The 23,602-nt window shown below is 47.3% G+C and overlaps 1 protein-coding gene across 1 annotated transcript; it reads right to left on the bottom strand.

Annotated features, from left to right (window-relative positions):
• Positions 1 to 1,660: 1,660 nt before the first annotated feature.
• On the bottom strand, positions 1,661 to 5,414 carry UBE2S (ubiquitin conjugating enzyme E2 S). Its single transcript, XM_080941681.1, has 4 exons — positions 5,189 to 5,414; positions 4,464 to 4,611; positions 3,477 to 3,667; positions 1,661 to 2,082 (listed from the first exon to the last, which is right to left on the bottom strand). Exons 1-4 carry the CDS (start codon positions 5,189 to 5,191, stop codon positions 1,753 to 1,755), a joined length of 672 nt encoding a protein of 223 aa, XP_080797807.1. The 5' UTR covers positions 5,192 to 5,414; the 3' UTR covers positions 1,661 to 1,752.
• Positions 5,415 to 23,602: the final 18,188 nt, after the last annotated feature.

The following is a 23,602-nucleotide window of genomic DNA, read 5'->3' as shown; positions in this document are numbered from 1 at the left end:
AGCTCAAAACCATCCTTGCCTACATAGCAAGCTTAAGGCCACTATGGGCTACAAGAATCTTGTTTTTAAAAGAAAAAAATAGCTACTGATTAGATTTTAGATCTACGGGCTTCATAGGTTCATCCTGATACCTGATGTTATATTTGCATTGATGTCTCCATGTATGTCTCAGAGTGTCAGATCCCCTGCAACTGAAATTAGTTGGTGCTGGCATTTGAACCTAGGTCTTACCTAATCCTCTAATCTTTCCTACCATGATTAAAATTCAATTCTGTGTTTTGTTGTTTTTATTTTTAATATTTATTTTACATATGAGTACACTGTAGCTATCTTCAGACATGTCAGAAGCCTAGACGCTGCCATGCTCCCATCTTGATAATGGACTGAACTTCTGACTCTGTAAGCCAGCCACGATTAAATGTTGCCCTTTATAAGACTTGCCTTTACTGTTCACAGAGGTAAAACCCTAAGACAGTGGCCCTGGATTTCAAATTAAGTATCTGGAAGGCTTTTTAAAAAACTTTCAAATTTTGCTTGATTGTATGTCCCGTGCACCATGTATGTGTCTGGTGTTGATGGAGGTCAGAAGAGAAGTTCCTTAAACTGAGGTTAGAGTTGTAAACTTTTATATGGGATGGGTGCCAACAATCAAAGTTAGGTCCTTTGCCAGAGCCAAAAATAGCTCAACTTCTGAGCAATCTCCCCAGCCTCAGTATTTGGAATTTTGAGCGAACAAGAGGCAAAAGTCTTACTCAGTACTGATATGACTAATGTGGTTGGGTAGGGTAGCTCCTACAAGAGTGCTGGGCTGGAGAGATGGCTCAGTGGTTAAAAGCACCAATTGCTCTTCCAGAGGTCCTGAGTTCAAATCCCATTAACCACATGGTGGCTCACAGTCATCTGTAACAAGATCTGATGCACTTACATATAATATGAATAAATCTTAAAAAGAAAAAAAAGGAGCCCTAGTGCTACAAGAATTAGTGGAACATGGCCTTCCATCTCGGCAGCCAGAGGCAGAGCCAGGTAGGACTCTGAGATCAACACCAACCTGACCTATACAGTCAAGTTCTAGGCCAGTCATAGCCACAGTAAGACCAAAACAAAAAGCCCATTATAATGGGCTGACCTCCCAAACCCAGCAAACACTTCATTTTGCTCTGTAAAACCCTAAGGAGATAAAACTTAAGCATGTCTTTCAAGGCATGTTTTTTTGGCAAAACAAAATAAAGAAGGTATAGACTAATACAATCAAAGAAAAAACATTTAAAGCCAGAGCTAGGATAAGCTGTACATAGGAGATATAAATTTGCCCCAATTTAGGACTCTCTAGAACAGTTCTCAGCCTTTGATCACTAGGCAAACTTGTCTCCAAAAATATTCACACCACTGCAACAAAATTATAGTTAGAATCACTGATCTAGAGGGAATGAATAGATAGTGGGTTTCTGCTCCAGCTCAGATTCTAAGCCCCACTCCCACAGGGCAAAGGTGTGTGACTCAAATCCTAATTGGAGCAAGTTGGACCAGGGGCAGAAGAATGCCAGCTGCTCTAAGCCACAATACAGGCAGAGGTTCTAGACACTCCAGGAATAAATAGCAACTGCTTTTCCAACTTTTTATTTAGAAAACCAAATCCAAGGTTCTGGTGCCCCCCCAATGCCCTCCCCCACCCCAGCCATAATTTAAATAACTTAGAGACAGAGTGGTAGGGACAGGACAGAAGGGAGGGAAGGAGAGAGAAGAGCCCCACTACAGTCGCCTCAGTGCTCGCTTCTTGTCCAGCTTCTTCTTGGCTGCTAGCTTCTTATCTCTCTCACCTGCATGTTTCTTAGCCATGGGACCCTCAGCTCCTCCTAGGACCCCTGGGGTCATAGGGTCAGCAGAGGAGGCTGAAGCCCCACCGACCAGGTCATGGGTAGCTTCAGCCCTCCCACTGCTAGTGCTACATGCACCCCCATGGATCTCTGTGAGCAGACGGGCCCGGGCAGCATACTCTTCATAGTTTTCCAAAAGCAGGCGGCCTGCCTCCTCATTGAGTGCAGACTCTGGGTTAGGGTGGATCAGCAGGCACTTGATGGTCTGTAGAGAAAGGGTCTGTTCAAGGTTTGCCCAGCTTCATGGTCACCACACTGACTCTCTTCACTCCCAAATCAGCTCCCTCAGATCAGGACCAGCCTGCTAGCATCCTTATTCATTTAAGTCACCTTCAAAGGCTGCTTTCCTAGGACTACAAACACTGCAAGGGACCAATGCCTTGTAAGTGCAGCCTAATGCTGCCAGAGGCCCTTCCTTCCCCAAGGAAGCTCATTATCTGCTACAGCCAGTTTTCTGTAGTTAATATGGCTTTGGCCTTATCTCTACAGGTGAACATAAGTTCAGGTCCTAATTAGGTGTGAAATTACTCAAGGGCATTTAGGATTGGAAAACTTGTATTTGGTTTTCCTGGAGCCACTGACCACAGGCCTTAAATGATATCCATGCAATCCAGTTCATTGTTAGTTCAGAAGGCTCCATGAATAAAACATGCCTGAGCTAAGTTGGTTAACTGGCATGTGTATGAGCTTCTGACACCCAAGTCAGCAGATGTTACTGATGCTGAAAAGGAACATGGGATCTCCTCAACTGTACCTCCAAACTGGAGGCCTGGATGTCCCTCTATAACAGGTCCCAAAGCAGAGCCAAGAGCCATCTAGCATTCCCAGCACTTTGGATAGAACCATGCTCAACTAACATCCAGGAAAGAAAGCAAAAACAGGAAACATTTTTGGGGTTGTTTATCTTGAAGCTTAATCCTTCCCAAGTGCCCTGAAGGAAACCCCAATTCTCTGTCCTCACAACCATCAGCCCTAGAGGATCATTAGGAATAGTAATAATAATAATAATCTATGGGAGGTGTAAAGGTGGCACCAAGTCACCTAACTACTTGTACAGTGCTGGAGAGATGGCTCAGCGGTTAAGAGCACTGGCTGCCCTTCCAGAGGTCCTGAGTTCAATTCCCAGCAACAACATGGTGACTCACACCATCTGTAATGGGATACAACACCCTCTTCTGGCCTGTCTGAAGACAGCAACAGTGTACCTACCCACATACATGAAATAAATAAGTATTTAAAAAACCCAGCTTCTGGGGAGTTTGTCTCATTAACCCACTTGCTTGGGTCAAAAAAATATAATAGCCATGGCTGGAGGTTAAGTTCATGGCCAGTTTGGGCTTTTAAAATTCATTTTTATGGTATGTCAATAAGAGTCTCTAAACCACACATTGCCTTCTATAAAAACCACCCTATCATACAAACCCAGTGTTGAATGTCAAGGTCTGTGCCTTGACACTGCAGAACAGTACTTAGTGCCATAAGCCAACCCTTCCACTATTTTCCAGAAAGTCCGGGAACCTCATTTGTATTTGACTCTGTCCCCTACTATTTCACAGTTGATTTTTCAAAACTAGACAAAGCACAGTGGCTGAAACTCACCAGCAGCACATGTCGTATGCCCAACTCAGCCGTCCAGTCCCTCTTGAGCACATTGACACAGATCTCACCATTGGGGCCCACATTTGGGTGAAAGATTTTAGTCAGGAAGTAGCCCTTGGGTGGAGAAGCAGGGAAATCCTTCCCCAGAAGGAGCTTCATACGGAACAGACCTCCGGCATAGGGAGTCCCTTCTGGAGAAGAGGTAAACGGGCTGTTTAGTACAGCCTAACATCCTTCAACATTGCAAAGACCAGTTTCCTTGAGTCTGGCTAAGGCAAATAATCTTGTCAATTCCTCCACCAGGCTTGGGAAATTTAGGACAACAAAGAACAGTTTCCTACCTATATATAAACAACATCTCTCTGTACCTTGACTATATCATGCCTTGTTCTATAGTCCATACACCTGATTCATGGATGCTTTGCTACTCTACAGGACGGAGACCCAACTTACCAACTTTTCCTGCAAACCATTTCCCAAGCCTTTCCCCAACCTCACAAAAGATGTGTTTTCATTAACCCACTTGCTTGGATCAAAAGTGGTAATTACAGATGGTCTTCCCACCAGCAGTTGCTACACTAGGTAACAGCAGACCAGGCAGACAACTTTCATACCCCCGACATTACAGACCTGATTTTGAAACTTATTTTAGCTGACTCTAGAAATTCAGCTTGACAAATGAGGTTTGAAAACCTAAGGGGCAATCAGTTCATTACCACCTGTTTCCCCTCACAATGCTTTTTGTTTAGTCTTGTTTGCCCTGACTCTTGATTGATTAGTATTTCAGATCACCTGGTACACTTTCTATTTCTGCTTAATTTATATGTATCCTCGTGTCTCTGGAAAGTGACACTTGACAGCTTTAACCCAAACCTAAGCAAAAGTCCACTTTGTCACCAGCACCTGAGAGGCTGAATTGTTTGTTCCACAGCAACAGGATGTAAGAAATCTAGTCAAGCGGCCCCTCCCTTCAGTGCCCACACTCACCAGGGCCCTCGATGGTAACCTGCAAGTCCGTGAGATCCTCCTCGTTGGGGAAGACTTTAATGCCATCAGGAGGGTCTGCAGTCAGCGTTGTCACCTCCTTGTACACTAGGCGGATGATGTGGGGAGGCAGATTCTCTACATTGGAGTTCTACGTACGAAGGGAAAAGCAGAGTGAACAGCCCGAAATAGCTGAGGATGGTGGATACCAGAATCCAGACTTAGGAGGTCCGAAGCTGTCAATTATTGCCAGTTAATGAGACCTAGGATGTTTCTGGCCGTTGCCTCAAGGCTGACTGGCCCAAAGAAACAGGATGTTGTCTCAGAAAAGGCTTCTACGTGGCTCATCGTACGTACCAGAACCTCCTCCCCAAATCACTTAAGATGTGCATGGGTCCACTACTAGTTCCGGGTGGACCTGAGGCCTAGCCGGGGCCCTTTCTCTACTTAGCCTTTAAAGACCCCACCCCCCAAAAAAATTTCAAGAAAGAAAAAGCCTGGACGAAATGGCGGCGGGATGTCTTGCTTCTGAAAACACCCATGGGCGGGCCGAAAGGCGCCCAAAGCCCTCTTCCAAGATCCCGAGGCCCCGGGGCCGACTCCTGGCTCTGGACGTCCAGCCTGTGCCACCAAAACGCCCAGAAGCTGGCCAGAAAACACTTGGGACGCCGCGGTCGCCTCTTCTGCCAGAGTCCCCAACCGCCCCTCAGGCCTCCCGCGTCACTCACCATGACTTCAACTGGCCGGGGGTGGGTCCCCCCGACCCCCTTCCTGCACTCCTCGGACCGCCGGCCGGGGCGGGGGGCCCAACTGCCGGCCGCTGTGGCCCTAGCGAGGCCCCCGAGGCCCCGCTGCGCTCCCCACTAACTCCGACGCCCGCTACAAAACGCTCGCAACGTTACGTCTGCACGGCCGTACTGAGCCGGCCGCGCGCCCAACACCGCACCTTTATAGCTACTCGCAGGCCCCGCCCCTCACGGCACGTCTCGTCCGCCTACGTCAACGCGCTTCCCTCTCCACCCTCCCCCCTCCGCTTTTCTCAGAAGAGGAGCAGTTCGAACCCAGTCTGTGAGGAGGGCTATCCAATAAGGGCTCACGCCGGCTGAGGAGTGAACCTGGGAGAACCAAGCGGCGGAAGAGCTAAGAGCAGAGAGAAAGGGGGCGCCCACGGAGGCGACGCGGCCGCTGATTGGACCGTTTGAATGAGACCCCGCCACGACTTGGCGTGCGCGCGCTCTCTGGCCTGGAGAAAGACGCGCACGCGACTAACGGTTAGCCAGGGGAAGGGGCGGAGCGAGGGAAGGCGGGACTGGAGGGGTTAAAGCAGTGACGGAAGGGGCCTTGACCAATAAAGAGGGGCGTTCGGAACCTGGACTTGTGGGACGGGTAGGAGTGGAGAGGTACTAATGGGAAGCCAGTTCAGCGTGATAGACTCCACCCCTGACCAGTGACATAGCTCAATTTCTTTCGCGTATGCAAATATTACGCTGGGAGGGTGGAGACGTCGCCTGGAAGCCGTGGAAGGGCGGAAGTCCTTGTGTATTTGTCTTAAGTGGCGCCATTTTGTTCCGTTCTACTGTTATGTATTAGGAAACCCCTCAAAATCAAGTTGGATGACTCTGAGGGCTTGGACTTCCTGGTGTATGTCTTGTGACCTTGCCACCCTTAAGTTTCTTTAGTGGCAAGTAAATTCTGGGATCCTTAGGGATGCCAGAGGAACAAACCGGAGAAGTCCCACGTTCTTATTGAGGGCTTTGTGTCTGGCCTCTGGACCCCATACACTTCTGTTAAGTTTTTGAGAGACAGAATTTCATTATGTAGCCATAAGTTGCCTGGAACTCCTTTTTTTTTTTTTTTTTTTTTTTCCCTTCCCGGGGTGGGGCAGGGTTGTTTTGTTTGGGCTTTTCAAGACACGGTTTTCTGTGCAGTCCTAGCTGCCCTTTCTCAAACCTGAGCTATGGACCAGGCTGGCCTGAACTCACAGAGATCACCTGCCTTTACTTCCTGAGCGCTGAGATTAAAACACCCAGGCATCATTCTTTTTATATCCATCCTCGAGCCTGTAGGATAGGGCTGCCCACATTTAGGTCACCTCTTCCCTCACCCTTAATTAGCCTGGACCTGTACTGACATATACTCCCAGACGCTCTTACTAGCTATGAAGTGTTAATCCAATTGTGACAGCATGGCAGAGATCTAGAAAGAATTAAACTATCTCCAGGAATCCCATGTTGGGAAGAGAACAGACTGAAGCTTTGACCCCAGAGGAGCAGGACCTCATCTCCCAGGAAGAGACTTCGTAGTTCTGACAACCTATCTCACAGCTAAACCTGCATAAGTATGTTTTCTGAGTCTTGTTTTATATTTTCTGTAAAATTGCTAGAGGGAAAGCAGAAAGAAACTAAGAACCCTCTTCCCTGACAAGATCTGGCCATAAGTCTTAGGAAACCCATTTTCTTTCACCAATTCTTTTTTATTTTAATTTCTTTATTATGAGTTTTGTTTATTAAGTGTTTTGCCTGTATGTATGTAGGTACACTGTATGCATACCTGGTGCCCAGGGACTTTAAAAGAGAGTATTAGATTCTCTGGAACTGGAGTTACTGATGGTTTGAGTACTGGGAACTGAACTCAGGTCCTCTGTAAGAGCAACAAGTGCTTTTAACCACCCACCTATTAGTTCTATGTCAGAACAGGGTCCAGGAATGGAGTCATGTCAGAATTTTGAGTGCTTGTAAGAACACTCCAAGAAAAGACAAGAGTCTTATGACCTCTGTTTCATCAAAACATGGAATTGTTCTTGGAATGTGTTTTTGTATTCCTGTGTTCCTCCCAGATGTAGCAGCTTGGAGTGAATTTGCTTCAGATTACTCCTATTGCTTGTTGATGTTATTCAATTAAATGTTTAAACTGTACTGTATATGCCTTTATGGAGAATAGGTTTCTGTTTTGTGTGGCTTTTGTGATTGTATACAGCCTGAATTCAGGAGAGACCTTTCCTCCTGAGAACTTTCTTAACCCTCAGGGTATATAAATTACCAACATTTGGGTCTTGACCCCTTCGAGTCAGGGATTGAACAACCCTTTTACAGGGGTTGCCTAAGACCATTGGAAAATGCAGATACTTATGATTCATAACAGTAACAAAACTACAATTATGAAGTAGCAATGAAAATAATTTTGTGGTTGGGGTTACCACAGTGTGAGGGTCTGTATTAATGGATTGCAACTTTAGGAAGGTTGAGAACTTCTGGTATAAGTTGTCAGAGGCAATGAATAAAAAGTTGGCAATTACATGAAACTTTAGTCTTTATTGCTTCCATTCTCCCAGTTCCAGTGTCCTTAGAGTAGTTACAGTTCACCTCCTTATTTTACAGATTCTTGTCTTAAGGTTTTCTCCTGGTGTGGAGATGAGCTAAAGGCCTCAAGTTGACAGAACTAACCAATTCTGCTAGACTCCAGTATTACTAGTAAGCAAACGAAACAAAATTACATAGGGGTAACTATTCATGACTTTGGATTAGGCAATGGTTTCTTACACATAATGCCAAAACAGCAAAAGAAAAACAAACAAATCTGACTTCATCAGAAGTAAAATAATTCATGTTCAGAGTGAAAAGATATGGGTTGGGGTATGGCTCAGTGGTAGAGCACCTGCCTAGTCTCGGCCAGTGAAGGGCTAGAAGTATGGCTTAGTGGATGGCCTGCCTACAGTCCAGCAGCCTGGGCTACATGAGACTATCTGAAAAAAGCCAAACCAAACAAGGTGAGGGATAAAGTACTTGCCTTGCAAGAATGAATTGATCTTGAATTCCCAGAATCCACTTGAAAGTCAGGTATAGTAGCATGCATCTATAATCCCAGGCGAACATAGGAGAGCCTCAGAAGCTGGGAGGTCAGCTGGCCTGGTGTATACAGCAGCGAAGAGGAGCCCTTGCTGCAGACAAGGTATAGGTGAGGGCTGACCTATAGACCTATGCTCACACACGGGACACAAACATATGAACATACATCACACACACAACTAAAGACCTTGCTTCTATCTGGTATTTTGTCATGTAAATGAAAAAAGTAACTAATGCAGAGGCTATGAATTGCTGTCAAAATTGGAGGTTTGGGAAGCTGGCAAGGTGCTGTAGTAGTCTTAAACAGGGTAGATCTCACTGACTAGGGAACCTTTGGAACTGGAGAGAGAGCTCAGGGAATTAAAACACTGCTTTCATAGAGGCCCCAAGATTTAGTTCTCAGGACCCACATCAGGCTGCCTGTAACTCCAGGCCCAGGGATCCAGTGCCCTCTCAGGCCTCCACGGCTACCAGCACACACTTAATATACACATACATTTATGAAGGCACACACACATAAAGCAATTTTTTTTCAAAAAGTGAGTGACAGTGCCAGGTGATGGTGGTGCATGCCTTTAATCCTAGCACTTGGAAAGCAGAGGCAGTCGTATCTCGGTGAGTTCAAAACCAGACTAGTCTACAGAGTGAGTTCCAGGACAACCAGCTCTACACAGAAAAACCCTGTCTCAAAACAAAACAAAAGACAAGACAACAACAACAACAAAAAGATGCCATTTGATTCGAGAGTTAAAGAACTGAGGGAGGAAGTTGCATAAAACATAGACTTTTGATGGCAGAGGAAACAGCTGGTATCAGGAGTGGGCCGGGATATTAGCAGTCTTCAAAGTATACAGCAGTCCTGGACACTGAGTTCTTTTCTAGTTCCTGCCTTCTCAGGGAGGCTGCACATCCTTTTGTGTGCTGTGCGGATTCTAGAAGGTTCTCAGTACTACAGCAGTCTGAGTCTCTCTCAACAGCCACTCACTGTCTTTCCACCTGTGCCTGCACCCCTGGGTAGAAAATAGACAATATGCCCTTGTCCTCTTGGGTGGAGGAGCTCCAGTTTTTGTCAGTGTTTGTCAGTGGATCATGTGCTCCCTCTAGTGACAAACCCAGCACAAGACAGAGGTTCTGCATTTGGTAACATTTCTTGTTTTCAAGACAGGGTTTCTTTATGTAGCCCTGACTGTCCTGGAACTCACTCTGTAGACCAGACTGTCCTTGAATTGAGAAAACCGCCTGCTTCTGCCTCCCAGGTTCTGAGACCAAAGGTGAGAGTCAGTACTGAGCATTGAGGCTTTCTTTCAGAGCTGTAAAACTAATGTCTCTGATGCAAATCAAAAGTAACTCCAGGGAGTAGGGATAAGGCTCAGTTAGTACAATGGTTGCCATGCAAGTATAGAGCCAGAGTGCTTCCCCAGCACTCAGGTAGAACGCCAGAAAAAGTGACACTAACTTTTGATAGCAGTACTGGGGAGGCAATTTATCTAAAATTGACTGCTGGCCACTACACACATGCATATACATATACTGGAATGTTATACACACTCACAGGAATCCCAGGGATGGGAACAAGTCTGTTTTCACGCAGCCTTGACACAGGCCTTCTGGGTTAACATTGGCACTGTCCAACTGCAAGGGTCTGTATTCATTCAAGAGGAATGATACCCCAGACTGAAATAGTAAGCAAGGCTTATTATAAAATAAGAGTGTTTATTCTGCAGAGAACCTGTATGCAGGGGTCTACGCTATACCAGGATGGAGACAGAGTGTGGACTTTGCAGGTCAGTTTAAAGATAGTTAGAGAAGGAGTGGGTGACTTTTTACCTGTCTTTCCCTTGCTTAGATTGCTTTCTCGAGGGGTATGGTGCCTTTATGATTGGGTAAGACTCATGGAGACTTGGGAAACTTTTGCTGATTAACTATACTTAGCTCAAGCTAGGTGGTGGGCAGCTTCAAAAACTCTTGATTGCCTGCCTGTGAGGTTGGCTCAGGCTAGGGGCAGCTTTCTGACTGGCTGCCTATAGGGGTGTTTTTCTGGATTTGACTTCGTTAGGACTTTTCCAGTTCTGGAAAACAGAAACTTGAGCCTGGTCTCCCACACTGCCAGTTTGCGACCTGTCATGGAGTCAGCCTGACTCTGGCTGACTCCGTTTTCTCACAACAAAAGGTCTTCAAAACCCAGGCAGGGGTTGTAGCTTAGTGTGTGAAGTGCTTGCCAATCATGTATTAAACCCTGGATTCAATCTTTAACACCACATAAAACAGTTCTAAAGCTGGACATGCTGGGCATACTCACCTTTAATAGAGGCATTCAGGAGGCAAGTAGTGGCGGGTCCCTGAGTTTGAGGACAGTCTGGTCTACAGCCCAGGACAGCCAGGGTTACACAGGAAAACGCTGTCTCAAAAAACAAACACAAACAAAAAAGCAAAACAAACTCTGCTGTGGTAGTACATGTGTGTGGTCCCCAGCACTGGGTAGAGGCAAGTGCATCTGGTCAGTGGATTAATAAGACCTTGTCTCAGAAAAGTTGATAAGAAAGCTTTTTTTTTTTTTTTTTTGCTTTTGTATGTTCTAGACAGGTAGACAGGGTTTCTCTGTGTAGCCCTTGCTGTCCTGAAACTCACTCACAGAGATCCACCTGCCTCTGCTGTGAGAGTGCTGGGGGTTAAAGGTATACATTCCTATCCCATTAATAAAACTTGGTTTTAAAGAAAGAAGACGAGAAATAAAAAGAAAAAATGACTTGAATGCTGGGCTTGTTGGCATGTCTAGCGCCCAGACAGGATGACATGCTGAGCTACTTGTAAGACCCTGTCTTGGGGTTGGCGAGATGGCAGCAGTTAGGAGCTTGCTATGCAGTCATGAGGATCTTGAGATTATCAGTGCAGATTCCAACCTGCAGTGATGCCTGTCTCTCCAGCCCTGAGGGATCTGACCTCTCCTCTGGTTGCCTGATGTTTTTGGTGCTGGGATTACAAGTGTGCACCACATTTGCCTTTCTACGGGTCAGGACATTTGTCCATGCTAAACGTCTATTGGCTGTGGAGTGTGCACACATGCACACATCTTTAAAAGAAAAAGACCTTTGGGCTGGAGAGATGACCCAGTAGTTAATACCACTGGGTGCTCTGCTTTTCTGGATGTCTTTTTAAAAATTATTTATTATTATATTTATATGAGTACACCATAGCTGTTTTCAGACACACCAGATACCTGAAGAGGGAGTTGGATCTCATTACAGATGGTTGTGAGCCACCATGTGGTTGCTGGGAATTGAACTCGGGACCTCTGGAAGAGCAGTCAGTGCTCTTAACTGCTGAGCCATCTCTCAGGCCTTTTCTGGATGTCTTGAGTTCAATTCCCAGGAGCCACATGGTGGCTCACAACCATCTTAATGAGATCTGATAGCTACTTCTGGTGTGTCTGAAGACAGCTACAGTGTACTTATATATAATAAATAAATAAATCTTAAAAGAAAAAAAGAACAGTTACCTGAGTAAGGTTCTCAAGAATTCAGGCTGGATGCAATTACAAGGACCAGCCACATATGTTTTCCCATAGAGGCAATATAAAGAATAATTGAAACTTTTAATTGAGTAACACCAGCAAGCAATAAGGAATAATGTGAAGCAAACTCACTCCTAGTCACCACACCTGTGAGGGACAAACTCATCCCAAGAAGAACTCTGTGTTTTAAAGAAACTCTTGTTTCTTGGCACATTCTCACAAGCACTCAGACATCTCTTCACATGATTCAAATTCTGGACCCTGTTCTGACATTCTTAACAACTGAGCATCTTTCTAGCCTCTTGTACATGGACTTTATCAGTGTTAAACTCTCTTGTTTTTCGGAATAATCCCCTAGGACCCAGTGGGCCTCAGAGGGAATCTTGGCTTGGGAAGAAAGTCCCTGAAGGAGCTTGATAAAGCTTAAACCTGTCAGCTGGCCATGTGGGCACTGGAGATCTTTGACTTATTCTTGGAATGTCTGTAAGTTTGAAGTTCTCTGCAAAGGCAAAGCTAAAGAGATGAAATTAGCCAGGCAGAGGCAGCACATGCCTTTAATCGCAGCACTTGGGAGGCAGAGGCCTCTAAATCTCTGTGGGTTTAAGGCTAGCCTGGTCTACAGAGCTAGTTCCAGGACAGCCAGGGCTATACAGAGAAACTGTCTCAAAAAAAAAAAAAAAATCAAGTAAGTAAGTAAAATAAATAAATAAATAAATAAGAGGTGAGATAAAAGGTGTGGAGTTTAGAGGTTCACAAGGCAGCAGGTTAAGAATAGCTGCTCGAAGACTGACGCTGTGGAGCTGGGAACTGGGAAGGACAGGTGTTAGGTTACAGAGACAGAACCACAGAGCTGCAGCCAGCTTCTCTTTCTGCCCTTCCAGAATGCCGTGTAGGAGCTGCTGTTCCCTCCTTCCCACTGCTTTCTCTCTCTCTCTCTTCTATATAATTTCATATATCACAGCATCCACATGGAGGTCATCGGGCTTGGTGAGCGTCATCTGTGTGTGCGTTTTCTGTCAGACAGGGTCTCACTGTGTAGCTCTCACTGTCCTGGAACTCACTCTGTACAGCAGGCTGGCCTCCTGAGTGCTGGTATTAAAGTTGTTCACCACCACCACCCAGTCAGTGGCCACCATCTTCACCAGCTGATCCATCTTTTTCTTTTAAGATTTATTTATTTATTTTATGTACATAAGTACACTGTAGCTGTCTTCACACACACACCAGAAGAGGGCATCAGATCTCATTACAGATGGTTGTGAGCCACCATGTGGTGTTGGAAACTGAACCTGGGTCCTCTGGATGAGCAGCCAGTGCTTTTATCAATGAGCCATCTCTCCAGCCCCACCCCACCCCACCTCACCCCCATTTCTTGAGATAAAATCTCTCTATGTATCACCGACTGACCTGGGAATGGTGTGCAGTCCTCATGCCTTGTCTCCAGAGGTCTGGTTTTACTGGAAACTCCTCTCCCTCTCCTCCTCCTCCTCCCTGCCATTCGACCTCTCCCCTGTCCCTCTCCCTTCCTCCCTCTGCTCACCTGTAAAAAAGAAAAGACAGATGTAGGGAGCTGTTTGTGCCACACCCAAACATGGCGCCGGCTTCCTGCCGAGAACTCAGCAAACAGAGCTGTTGCCCAGCCAAGAGACTTAATGCGCATGCGCCACATACGTCATAGCCTGCTCTCGGGGCATACTATTGAGTTACTGGAGGGCGCACCAATCAGGTAGCGACACGAGTCTCCTAGGCATATATAGCAGTGCATTTCTCCCCCACGTGGAGAGAGGAAGACAGTGGAGAGATTGCGGGAGACCCCAAGTGGAGGGATGGCAGAGAGATACCACATGGAGAGGGACCCGATAAGAGAGATTGCGGGAGGTCCCGCGTGGACAGAGACTGGACAAAGAGATCGCACGTGGGAGACTGCACGTGAGAGGTCGCCTAGACAGTAGAGCCCGGTAGGGAGTCCCCGGCTCAGAGAGAAGTTTCCTGCTCAAGAAGTCCCCTGCTCAGTGCTGTACAATAAAAGTTGTCCGCAGAAGAATCTGTTTGTTTGTTGCACGTCTGTTCCTACCGGCAGGAAGCATGGGCGCGTGGCAGACAGATGCACATTTAGGCCTAGCAACTGGGAGGCAGAGGCAGGCAGATCTCTGTTGAATTCAAAGCCAGCCTTGTCTACAAAGCAAATTCCAGAATAGCCAAGACTACACAGAGCAACCCTGTCTTCTTCCTCCCCACCCAAAAAAGAAAAGAAAGATTTATTTTGAATTGTTTGTGTATACACACAAAAATGCATGTGCACACAAGTACCAGTGCAAGTTCTCTGGTAAGCCAAAAGAGGTTGTTGGATCCTGGAGAACAGATTTTGCTGGAGCCAAGACATCCCGTGAAGAACAGCAATCCTCCTTATCTCCAGCTCTACCACATCCATCCATCCATCCTTTTCTTTTGGCTAGAATTTAATGTGTAGCCAAGAATCAACCTTGAACTTTTTGCACTGTTGTTTTGTTAAAGATTTATTTATTATAAGTACACTATAACTGTCTTCATACTCACCAGAAGAGGGCATCAGATCTTATTACAGATGGTTGTGAACCACCATGTGGTTGGGATTTGAACTCAGGACCTCTGGAAGAGCAGTCGGTGCTCTTAACCACTGAGCCACCTCTCCAGACCCTGTTTTGTTTTTGAGACAGGGTTTTGTTATGTAGTCTTGGTTGGCCTGTAACCACTGTGTAGACCAGGCTGGCCTGAAGTTCCCCTTCCTCTGCCTCCTGAATGCTGGCATTAAAGGCGTGTGACATGGCTTGTGGGACTGACCTGGAACTTCTGATCCTCTGGCATTCAGTTCCCAAATATCAGGTTGACAGATTAGTGTCCTCACTCTTTTTTTTCTTTATTATGTATGAATGTATGTATGTTACGTAAGTGATGTGCATGTAGATGCAAATGTGCCACTGCATGTGTAGAGGTCAGACTATCACCTTTGGGTGTTAGTTTCATCGTTCACCTTGAAGGTTCCAGGGATCAAACTCAGGTTGTCAGGTCTGGCTGCATGAGCCTCTGTGGGAAGAAATGCCTCACCGGCCTGCCACCTGCTTCTTACCTAACAACATCATCCTGAGGTGTTCCCTGTCGAGTGTATGGATCACAAAAAGACCGTCTTCATTATTTTCCTCCAGATGACTTTCACTGTTCAATTTTTCCTTTTTCTTTCTCTCACTCTGTACCAAGGACAGAGAGTTGGGTAAGTGTAAGTTAAATATATGTTTGACACAACACTTGCGTATTATTAAATGAGGAAAAGCAGTCTAGAGAGTGACCTATATATAGGAAGAGTGCTTTGTTTCGGGGGAAGTGTATTTGATGAGAAGAATTCTGGGAGGAAGCGTACAGATGCAAACGGCATTTGACAGACTGGCTGGTGTTCACTCTGGATCCTCTCATCTGTTCCTCTCACAATCACCATCATTGTCAGGCTACATTTGGCTGCCAGGAATGGGAACCCAATCAAGAGAGGCTTGTGGGAGAATTCAGGGACTTCCGAGGGCCATTTACTCTTGAAAAACAGGGACTTATTTGTGCTGTTCACTCAATTTTGTTGAATAAATCTGTGGGTTGGCATAACAAAAATATGAATCTAAGCTGGCTCCCTAGCGTGCCTAGCTAGGGTTAGGTAGTTACTGCTTCATACCATCCTGCCCTTTCCTTACTTCCCCAGGAGTTCATGTTCCTTCTCTCCCTCCTTCCCTCTCTTTCATCTCTGTTCATTTCTATGTTTTTTTTGTGGGGGGAGGGGCAGTTAAGACAGAGACTTGCTATGTAGCTGTAAGCTGTAAGACACAAATTGGGTCTTATCTATTTGAGGCTCCCATGAATGAGACAAGAGATCAGGGATCGATGCAAAAGCAAGAGGTTTATTTGTCCAGTGCACTGGGGTGGCCTACATCCAGGGGAGAGGTGACCCCGAAAGGCGTTCAACCAGTTTTTATACTTTTTAGGGGTACAGGTTACATCAGCAAGGTTATACTTAAATTCATTGTCTAAGCATACTGACCTTTAAATTTGTTGGTTTGTGAGCATGTGCATCAGGACCCTAACTGGAACTTTCTAAAGGGTCAGATGGCTATCAGTCAGCACATTTGAAGATTCTCCAGAGAACTGTTTACTCAGGAAGCCCCTTAGGCTAGGGTGGGCCACTGGGCAATTGTTTCTGCCTGGGTAGGGGATAGAGAATTTCTCACTTCTTTCATAGCCAGGGCTGGACTGGTGGTACACTATGTAGCCCAAGATGGCTTTGATCATTCTTATGATTGTGTGTTTGTGGTTGCGTGTATGTGTTCCCATGTGTGTGGAAGCCAGATTTCATCCCCACAATGTCCTTCCTCATGAGCTTTCCACCAGAGTTTGGGGGTTAAGCTAGTCAGCATGCCCCTGGGATCCACCTGCTCCTATTTTTCCAGTATCCCTGCACCTGACTCTGTGTACAGATGTTGGAGATTAAACTCAGGTCTCCAACCATGGGTTCTGAGACCTTATTGACGGTGTCATATTCTCAGCTGACTTTATTATATTTTATTGACAGGGTCTCAATTGGTGTTGAACTCCTGATCTTCCCATCTCCACTCATAAGTACTGAAATTAAAGGCATGAGCCACACTTGGCTGGGCCCTGCCCTTTGCTCCCCAGTGCTGGAATCATAGGCTTCTGCACTGAGGCCCAGCCCTGCCAGCTTCTCTTCCAGGGTCATTTGCAAATCAATACCTTGAGGCAAGGTGAAAGTATTTGCAGAAGCAAATACTTAGTGACCACAAGGAGAGAACTTTTAAAAATTTTTACACATCTATCAATTAATTAATTAACTAATTTAGTGTGTGTGTGTGTGTGTGTGTGTGTGTGTGTGATAGTTTGCAAATGTTTCCTTCCACCATGTGGCTCCCAGGGATAAGGTTCAGGTCATCTAGCTGACGCAAAGTGCCTTTACTTGCTGAGCACCCCACTGGCCCAAAGCCTTTCTCCGAGTTCAGAAGTAGATACATGGAGGCACCCAACCCCAGCATGGCCTGGTCATAGCTTCAGGTGTCATCTCGACAATTCAGGGTGAGGAAACCTCAGTTGAGAATTTACCTCCGCCAAACTGGCCTGTGGCTAGTTAGGTCTGTGAGGTATTTTCTTAATTGCTAATTGGTATCAGAGGGCTGTAACCTTACTTTTTTCAAATCTTATTTTTAATGATGGTTCTTAAATGCTTTAACCTCCCTTGTAGCTCATCACCCATCAGAGGTAGTAGAAAAGAAAGGATACAGGGGACATGGACCTGTTTAGAAAGGTTCTTTGGGGCGACACCCGTCTGTGTTGTCTGGAAATTGGCAGTTTAGTTCACAGTCAGCAGCAGCAGCTTGGTCCACTCGCAAACACCTCACAGATATACCACAGTCCTGCTCGGTAGAGTCAGGACAGCAACAGGAATCAGAAGCAGTGGCAACCACCTAGCAGGGACAGCCAGGCACAAGTCAGCAGGAGGGAACAGGAGAGGCCCAGGAGTCTTTAGCTGTGCCTCTCTCAGCAAAGCCTGGCGACCCACGAGCATTGCACAGCTACTCCATAAGCCAGCCCAGCTCAGCCTCCTCCACTGACCATCGAGTCCTGATGCTCTCTCCAGACATCACGTCTCTGCAAGAACATCAGTCTCAGCTGACATCACTCTGCTCCTCGGTCCCAGTCTTCAAACGTGGCAAGAAACCACACCATACCCCAGAAGTGCTGGTGCAGTTTTTGGTGCATTTCTCTCTATGAAGTCCTGACAAATGGAGCTCAACTACGAAATGTAAGGTGGACAAATACGTGCAAGTCATTAGCTAAAAATCTGTCATCACGCGTCCTTTCACGTGCCTGCTTTAGCAGAACGCCCCTTTTCTGTGTCTCGGTGAAACGTTCCTTCATAAGTCTGCCTTAGCCTTTCACCTCTGTCCACTTCAGGAAAACGCTCCTCGAATTGTTGCCTCAGCAAAACACCACCCAACACAACTGACTTTCCAAAGAGTCCTTAAGTTTCCACTTCAGAGGGCCAAGCTCACGGCTAGCCTAGGATACATAAGAAAGCACGGCTGCTCTTCCAGGGGTCCTAAATTCAATTCCCAGCAACCATATGGTGGCTCATGACCATCTATAAGGTGATCTGATGCCCTCTTCTGGTGTGAGGTATACATGCAGATAGAGCACTATACACATAAAGTAAATAATATATATTTTAAAAGCATGCTAAGCAGGGCCGTAAAGCCAGTAAGCAGTATTCATCCACGGCCTCTGCTTCTTTCAGTTCCTGCCTCCAGCTTCCTGCCTTGAGCTCCTGCTGTGACCACATCCTCAGTGATGGGTATATGGGAGTTATAAGACGAAACACACTCCTCTCCGAATTAGTGTGTATCACAGCAAGACATATCTAACCCAGTGCTTTGGATGAGAGGGAGACAAAGGCAGGGAAGTGCTCCTCCTGTTATACAAACAGGCACCGGAAGCGTCCTGCCTTCCCACCCACTCTGAATAGCATTCCTCAGGACATGCTGCTGTCAGTTTGGGGGCACAGGCCTGTCATTCCAGCTAGTCAGAAAGATGATGTAGTGGACTGGAAGTTCAAGGTCTGCTGGAGCTGAAGAGAGTTCAAAACCTGGCTCAAAATAAAAATATTTTATTCATTTATCTACTTAATTTTGGTTTGTCCAGACAGGCTTTCTCTGTGTAGGCTTGGTTGTCCTGGAAGACAGGTTGTTCTGTAGACCAGGCTGGTCTTGAACTCACAGAGATCCACCAGTTTCTGCTTCCTGAGTGCTGGGATTAAAGGCACGGGCTACCACTGTCCAGCTAAAAATATTTTTAAAAGAAACGGGGGAGGGTGCTGGAAATATAACTCACTGGTATAACACCTGTTTAACATTCAGGAAGCCTTCCAGTGAATCCTTACACACAGGGACACACGCACACAGTAGATAAATAAAATGTTACAAATTAAAGGAGTCAGGTGTGCCTGATTCACTGAAAAGGGGCTGTTGGCCCCACTCTTGCTCTCTTGCTTTCTTGCTCTGTTCTCTTGCCCCTTCTCCCTCTCTCTCCATTCCCCTCCCTCATCCCTCTCCATGTGCCCATAGCCGGCCTCTCTCTCTCTCTCTCTCTCTCTGCCTTTCTCTGTCTCTACTCTCTCAGCTCCCTTCCCCAAACCCTGAACAAACTCTATTCTGTTCTGTAATATGTATGACTGGTCCCTCGGGGGAAGGGATGCCTCAGCGTGGGCCCGCAGAGGTACCCTCTTCACCCACACCTGACTACACATCCACCAAGCATATTCCTTCTCCCTCTTTAATTTTACAAAACACAACGGGTGGAGTAGTTAGTAAGAGCACTAGTTGATCTTGCAGAGAATCAAGTTTGATAGTTAGCCCCCCACATGGCGGCTCACAACTGTCTGTAATTCCAGTTCTAGGGAACCTGATGCCTTCTTTATGCACTAGGCATGCATGTGGTTCACAGACATCCATGCAGGCAAAACACTCATGTATGCACATGTGTATTTATGTCTATATATGTGCATGTGCTGTCCTTTATAAGAGCTGCCTTGGTCATGGTGTCTTTACAGCAATGGAAACCTTAACTAAGACATATGTAAAATTTTAAAAAGAAAACAAAACCAAGAATTAAAAAGTCGCATTAAAATGTCGCTTCTCTGATTCCTCAGCTTCATGGATCACAAGTCAAGGGGTATCTCTGTGCTTTTGGGAAACATTTTTAAAAGTCCCCCCGTACCCCTGAGCTAGAGTGAAGAGCTCAGCAGTGAAGAGCACTGACTGCTCTTCCAGAGTTCAATTCCCAGCACCCACATGGTGGCTCACAACCATCTGTAATGGTGTGTCTGAAGAGAGCTACAGTGTAGATATATACATAAAACAAATAATTCTCTTTAACAACAGTTCCTCCCCTGACAAATGTTAGTATGCCTTTGGCCAGACCTGTACTCAACTACACAGAGAGAGGAGGCCCCCAATTTCCTAGTGAACAGGTGAGAAGAAAACCTTGAGACTGAAGATCAGGAAAACAGCAGTTTATTCCAAAACAAAAAACAACACCCCACCTCCAGCCAAGTGCCAGCTCCTCTTGCCCTCACCAGGAAGTTGGAGGTGAGTCCAGCACTGAGAGGAAGAGTGGGGTGGGGAGTAAGATTGGGACTCAGAGGTGTGGAGGAACCTCTGGTGTGGCACTTTTGATCTTGTCTCTGACACCCCCTCTGCAGCCCCCAACCAGAAGGGGGCTTTCCTGCAGAGCAGTGCACACCCTGTCCTAGTTTGTGTTTACTGGGGAGCAGCGGGGAAGGGGAGGGGAAGACTCAGAAGGCCAGGTCCCAGCTCTGGAAGCATCGTGGTGGTGGTGGGGGATGAGCAGAACAGGGCCTGCTGGCCCACCCTCAAGACCTCTCCCCACTATGGCTTTACTGAAATAAGAGGTCAAGACTCCAGGTTCAGGCGGGTGGAGAGTGGAGGCTGGGGTGAGGGCAGATCCCAGGAAGAAATTCAGGTTGGGGAAGAGAGGGAGGGAAGGATGGAGGGAGGGAGAGAACTGGCAAACAAAAGCTGAAAGCTCCTGAACCTCTCCAACGCTGGGGGCTGAAGAAAGCTGCATGTTCCGTGGGAGTGCTAAGCACGCTTGAAGGGAGGTCCTAGAATGGGTGGGGAGCCCACGGAGCATCTATGGTTGGGAGACAAACCTGGTGCTGGAGTTTAGGAAGATGGATGGTACCCTTCTACTATCCGTAGCATGGTGAGAGCTTGGCACCATCTATCCCATCTAGGCTCTGGGCAAGAAGGGATGACCACAGAGGCCAATATTAGGTGGGGGAGGGAGACATAAGAGGGAGAGGGCGGCCCAGAGGAGGGAGAAGAGCCCCCCTCCTCGCCTTAGGGGCTGGGAGGGGGGCATGTAGCCCTTTAAGAGTGGGGAATGGCCGCCCCCTGAAACATGGCTATATGTACAAAGAACTGGGTGTGGCAGGGTGAGATTGTGCACTGGGTGTTAGGGACTCCCTGAAGCCCCTGGGTACTCCCTGGAATATTACGGAAAGGGGGTGGAGGAGCACCCTTGGCCGTTTCAGGTGAAGGTAGCATGGGCGATTGCTCCACATACACCCAGCCCAGGCATAGGCCATCAGGTGGTTTATCAGCTGTGGCATCCTCAACATCCTCTCTAAAGAGAGCTTGGCCCAAGCTAGCAAGTTCTGATCCTGGTTGGGACCAAGTACCAGGGATGGAGTGGGGTAGGGCAGTGATGCCATCTAAGGACTGGGAAGCTCTCCTGCTGCCGTGGAGCGGTCACCGAGATTACCGTGTCACTGATCAGATGGGTGGGCAAAGGACAAGTGGTAATCCAAGAAGAGTCTGGATGCACTCACCATGAGTGGAAGTCAGCTGGCCCAGGCCAAGTCTGCAGGTGAAGCTGATCCAGGTGTCTATTCGGATCAGGAGTGAGGCAGTGACAGTTAAGAAGGACCAGAGTGGGGGTGACATTATTAGAGGGAGACAGCTGGCTCCACCCTAGTCCATTGGAGGGAATGGGAAATGGCCTGATGTGCTGGTTCCCCTGAAGGGAGGAACTGTAAATGTCATATGACCCCAGAGGACAACTGAAATACAGCCTGTCACAGCATTTGGACCTGTGACGATGGTGGATCCTGGCAGATGGCACACAACTGCCATGGGTCCTGGAAGCTGAGGACACCGTAGTTACAGATCCCAGGTGGTGATGGCACAGTTTTCCATGGATTCTGGGAGAGGACAGCCCTGTGGCTGAAGCTCCCTCTGGGAAATGTGGTGATGGCAACTGTGGGTATGGTAGGCGCTAGAGACGATGCTATCACTGGGTTTCAGAGACCCTGGGGTTAAGGTGGGTCCTGGGACATGAGACACCATTGGCTATTATGGCTGCTTGGGAATGATGGCACCATGGTTAAGTCGGATGAGTTGTGATGGGTCCAGGGAGGTGACAGAGTGGTGGCTCTCATGGAGTGTCATTGTATCTGACAATTGTGACACTGTGAGATGGGTCCTGGGAGGAACACCGGCTCTATAACCCTAACGAGTCCTGGTAGAGTGCTACCAGGAGACATCATCGCCCACTGCACGGCCTGGGAGACAAAGACACCATGGTTGTACTGGCTCCTGAGAGATGGGGACAGCGTGGTTTGGATGGGTCCTGGGACATCATGAAGACATGTTGTTTGAACCCTGGGAAATGATGACATTATGGTTGGGAGGAATCTTGGGAGACAGCGATGATGCCTGGAAGATGACATGGTCTCATGGAATCCTGGAAAATGACACAGTTAGCAGTGGACCCCAACCGCTATGCCACCATGAAGGGAGGACACTGGGGGACATTGATAATACCATTGGTAAGGTCATCAGCACATATACCCCAACCTTCCCCCTCCAATAGAGATGGGGACTCTGTTGACAGACTTGATGTCTTTAGATATGGCAGAAAGAAGCAATGCCAGCCTTTGGCTCACCTATGAGTTCTGGGATTTTAGAAGCCTCATGGCTCAAAGTGGCTTTGGAGCTGAAGCTCGTCCATGGGCGCCGTCCCCAAGGACTCACTGCACAGGCCCAACCTTCCTTTAGAGGAGCTAGTGGACGTCCTGGTGGCTATGTCCCTAGGGCCATAGGAAGAAGCCATGAGCTTAGCTCTAGGGAAGAAAGATAAGGGCTCTGATGACACAGCCATGTAGAGTGGGGACCACCTGAGAGGGAAACTCTAGGATGATGTCCAAGCAATGGAGGGCATCGTCCCCAGCATCCTACAGACAGGTCTCTGTCTTGGCGTCCCCAGTGCTGTCACCCCTCATGTCACGTCTCAGGACAGGGACCTTCTCTGGCCTCTTCCCAGGTGGTCTTGGGCTACACGTGCCCAACTTTCTCATGACATGGCACAGCAATAGAGGTGTCTCCTGGTGTCATTTCCAAGTGGGTGGTAGCTGGTGGTCACACCACAGAAGGCCCTCACCCTGGAGAGGTCCCGGGAACAGGTAGTCATTTCTGGTAATGACATCACATGAAGAGGCATGGTCCCTGCGATGGCGCCCCTGGGCAAGGCACCTATTCTGGTGATGGCATCACAGGAGGGAGGCAAAATCCTGTGACAGCATTTCGGAAAAGAGGCCTAATCTTTAGTGAGGACACAGTTGGCAGGGCATGGTCCCCTGCGACGTGTCCCAGGGAAATGGCTTGTCTGTCATGGCAGCATCATGGAATGGAGACATCTTCTCCATGCAGAGAACATTTTTCCTGTGATGATAATTGCAAGAGGCCTTGGTGCTCAGTCATGATGATGTCAACAAGTCTCAAGAAGTGTGAGACCTGTCTCTGTAGTGACAGAAGTTTTTGTTCCTAGGGATGATGGGATGGGACAAGGCATTGTCTGTGGTGACATCACAGGAAAGGAGTCTCTGTGGTGACCTCATAGGAAGGAGGTTTAGTCCCTGCAATGACATCATAAAACACAGACATTTGCTCATGTACAGGCCTCCTTCCTCTGGGGTGACATCATGGGAGGGAGGCCTTGGTTCAAACAGTGACAAAGTAGGAGGAGAGATCTCATCTACTGTAACATCCCAAAAGGAGGCGCAGTCTCCGGTCCAAGGGCCCATCTGGTCTCAGACCCTTGGTGTGTATAATAAGCCTGTGATAGAGATCTGGGCTGGGAGAAGGGGGCCTCAGAAGCCACAGCCCCCAGCACTCCACCCAGCC

This window comes from Micromys minutus (genome assembly GCF_963924665.1).
Source record: "Micromys minutus genome assembly, chromosome: 30".
Lineage (NCBI taxonomy): Eukaryota > Metazoa > Chordata > Mammalia > Rodentia > Muridae > Micromys > Micromys minutus.
This window is presented reverse-complemented; position numbering and strand designations above follow the sequence as displayed.